This window comes from Lactuca serriola, chromosome 3, assembly GCF_051521515.1.
Source record: "Lactuca serriola cultivar US96UC23 chromosome 3, Lser_US96UC23_V15, whole genome shotgun sequence".
Taxonomy (NCBI): Eukaryota; Viridiplantae; Streptophyta; class Magnoliopsida; order Asterales; family Asteraceae; genus Lactuca; species Lactuca serriola.
In genome coordinates, this window is record NC_136410.1 from 259,159,648 (window position 1) to 259,163,282 (window position 3,635).

At 29.4% G+C, this 3,635-nt stretch overlaps 1 protein-coding gene across 2 annotated transcripts; it reads left to right on the forward strand.

Annotated features, from left to right (window-relative positions):
• Positions 1–1,111: 1,111 nt before the first annotated feature.
• LOC145094878 (uncharacterized protein At2g34160-like) lies at positions 1,112–2,975 on the forward strand. Of its 2 annotated transcripts, none has more exons than XM_079032867.1 (8): positions 1,112–1,299; positions 1,792–1,840; positions 1,942–2,004; positions 2,083–2,147; positions 2,231–2,317; positions 2,395–2,463; positions 2,539–2,673; positions 2,788–2,975. In XM_079032867.1, the coding sequence occupies exons 1-8, from the start codon at positions 1,174–1,176 to the stop codon at positions 2,827–2,829; spliced, it is 636 nt and encodes a 211-aa protein (XP_078888993.1). In that variant the 5' UTR covers positions 1,112–1,173; the 3' UTR covers positions 2,830–2,975. The 2 variants fall into 2 exon arrangements, with proteins under 2 accessions (XP_078888993.1, XP_078888994.1); XM_079032868.1 differs by having other exon boundaries at positions 2,416–2,463.
• Positions 2,976–3,635: the final 660 nt, after the last annotated feature.

Here is a 3,635-nt window from a genome sequence, read left to right on the forward strand (position 1 = left end):
TTTAAATAACTTGTGCCTATACAATTTTCTACTCAAATAGTGGCATACAATACACAACTCATGTGAGGATTTTTATGGATCATGCCAATAGAATTATAAATAACTTGTGCCTCCAAATAGTCACAACCCATGTGAGAATTTTAATGTCTTTGTCATTGAATAATGTAATGTTTGGTTGAACATTTAGGTGTTTTGATAGTAATAGAAAGGCACCGAGTATATTCTAGTAAAAAACATGCTAATGAAGCAATATTAACAATTCTTGATCAATAATTAAATATAACAGATAAATAGGGAACATTTGGTTTTGCCAAAACTAATTCAAGATTTATATTATATGGCATTTTTTGTTGCAAAATTGACCGAAATGTAATTCTTCAATATCATTTATATTCCATCATACAATGCAACTTGCATTCATCAAAGTCTGAAACAAATTAAATTCCCCATTTATGTATTTGTTAGAATGTTCGATATATATTCATTGTAAATAAATTAAATTTTGTTCTATTTTCTACCGACCAAAACACATAACAAATTACAATTTACTCATATTCCAACATTTTTTGACATTAATTTATATACTTCAAAAAAAAAAAAAACATTCTACTCATCAAACGCCCCGTTCAAATTTAAATTAGTAGCTATAAAAAACAATGAGTCCCTTTGGCTGAAAAAATAGTGTTTCACACTTTCACTTAACTAATATATCAATATATGATTTAATCAATATATTGTAACAATTGTTAACTAATAGTAATTGTTAGCTAAGACAGAGATAATTCTGATTTCTCAGTTGGAATCTTAATAAAAAAAATATATAGAAAAATCATAAGATATTTCATAAAAAGGTGTTTTATTTTTCTTTTTTACAGGAATTCAAAATTGTTACAAAAATGATAAATATAATAATAATAATTTGTTTGTTTTGTTATTTCGGCGGGAAATATTTCTAACTGCATAACACTATGCCCGTTCGAAGATAACTGCCTAGTGAACTACCATACGAATCAACCAATCCAAGCCCCCCACGTGGCAGATTTTCATTGGATGTACGAAGCCATATAAACAAGATCTCCGCTCCATTTCCACCGGTAGTCAATATCACTTCAATCGACGTCGCAGCAAGAAATTTCTAGAGAGAGAGAGAGAGAGTTACGGAGTCAGGGAAGAATGTCTGGAATAGCCGCCATGGATGAGCAGAGTAATGCAGTACTAGCAGCCAAGATGTCAAGGAGTCATAGAATTCGTGTTTCTAACACCAAGAAGCCTTTCATCTTCTACCTTAATCTCGCTAAGGTTAGGGTTTATCCTTCTTAATCGCTTTTTATTTGAACTTCTGTGTAATGCATTTGAATCGTAGAGCGTTTTAGAAATTGTTGCTTGTATCTGATCCTATTATGCGCTTATTTTTTTGTTTTTGATCTAAATTCTCATAGTTTCGTATCTTTACTTTGCATGATCCATTCACAAATGTAAATAAATCTCGAAGTTATTTGACAATTGAATTTACAGTCTCTCTTTTCGCAAGGGTTTCCAACATTCAATTTCAATCACGTAATGATTTCAGTTGTAAGTAGAGTTTTAAAGTCAAAATTCCGCTCAATTGATTAACGTGTGGTTTAAACTAGGGTTTAATTCCATAATCTTGTGGAGAAATTGTTGCTTGTTAACCATGGGTGATCACTTCAGTTCTTGAATGGGATCTTCCATTACATTCTTTTGTGTTTAGATTTTCATCTGCTTAATGATATGATTTCTTGAATTGATGCAATATCTTAATGTTGATAGAAATACATCCATCGTTACCACAAGGTTGAGCTTACTGCATTGGGAATGGGTGAGACTCCAACACTACATCTTCTTAATTTTTTTTCTACAAGAACAGAATACACACTCAAAACTTTCTTTAATCAACTTCTATTCATCTAATTTATGCAGCTATTCCAACTGTTGTTGTAATCTCTGAGATTCTGAAGGGAAATGGAATCGCAACTCAGAAAAGTAAGAATCCAAATTCCAAATTCATTTGTATACATCAAACAAATTCAATCTGAATCTATATTTGGTGTACTAAAACAGTGATCTCCATATCAACTATCAAAACCAAAGATGAATTTACTGGCAAATCGATGCAGAAGGCTAAGGTTTCTTCATTTTCTTTCATTTTCTCACAATTAAAACAACAATCTCCATATCTTCATATCAACCTCATGACTTTCGATTTCAGATTGAAATTGTGTTGGGAAAGAATGATGAATCTGATAAACCAAAAGCTAAAGGAATCACATTGAAGAAGAGGAATCCTAAACCTAAGGTTACTTTCTAATACCAAATTATATTATATCATTCTACCTTTAATTATTCTAACAGTTTTAAATCTTTCTCTCATAGATCACATTCAACAAAGAGAAGATGAATGAAACAGTAACATCCCCTGAGATTACTTCCTCTGAATTTCAGGTTCATTATATAATTATATTTTACTTTCAACTATTTTCTTATTAAATAGCATTCTTAATCTCTTTATTATCTCAGGATGAAAGTGTTAGTGGAAAAGATGATGAGAAGAATGTGGAAAGTGTTATTGGTTTTGTCTCACTCTCTTTATCTGATTCATCTGAAACTGTTGAAAGTGAGACAGATGTCAAGAATCAAGAAAATGATCCCATGGTTTGTTTTTTATTTATAGCCTTCTACTATTTTCCAATTATACCCTTTTTGAATAAAATATTTGTTAATCAAAAAAAAAAAAAATTAATGAAAGTATGTTGCTATTTCTTGCAGATTGAATCTGAAGTAGTTGAAGAGAAGGTTGATATGCAGTAGTGTTGTTGTATGTTGGTGTTACTGTTACATATTGAAAATATCTGATTTTACTAGTTTGGTCCATACATTTCTAGAATGTTTACAAATTTGGTCCCTCTATTGAAACATTGTGGAATTGGGAAAAAAACCCAACTAAACATCAATAACAAGACCTCTTTTGCTTTCTTTCAAGAGCTTATTGTTATCATATATTGTTTTTTTTTTTTTTTTTATATATTTTTAGAGTAAATGAAAGCTAGTTATATTAAATCAAAACTATATTTTAGAAAATTGAACCTGTATCCTTTCCCATTAGAATTTCTTTTTTATTAAAGTGTACAGTTTGGGTTAAATTTAACTTTTTCCTGTTTTTGGATATAAATTATCAAACATGCATGTTGCAAGTTCTAAGTTAGAAGTCAACATAGTAATTTTTTAATAATAAAAAATGTTTATTTGGTAAATATCATGTTTATCATCTTGATATGCAAAATTTATTTCCTCTAAATAAAACAATAAATTTAACAAATGAATAATTAATGTATACTTGATATATCAACATTTACGTAGATATGAGATATGGATATGTCCTCACATGACATGAGTAACCTTGATTATAACTAACTTTTCTGGTACGATTTTTATTTATTTGTTTATTTATTTTGCCTCTGTTAATTTCTGTTGTTTATTGAATCTTTGAGGGGAAAGGTTGTGTAGGCTCAAATTTTGGATTTATAAAAAATAGGAACCACAAGTTACAATACAAGTTTATTTTACAAAAAAATATTAGAAGGTAGCTTGTAACATATCAATTACGAAAAGAATTA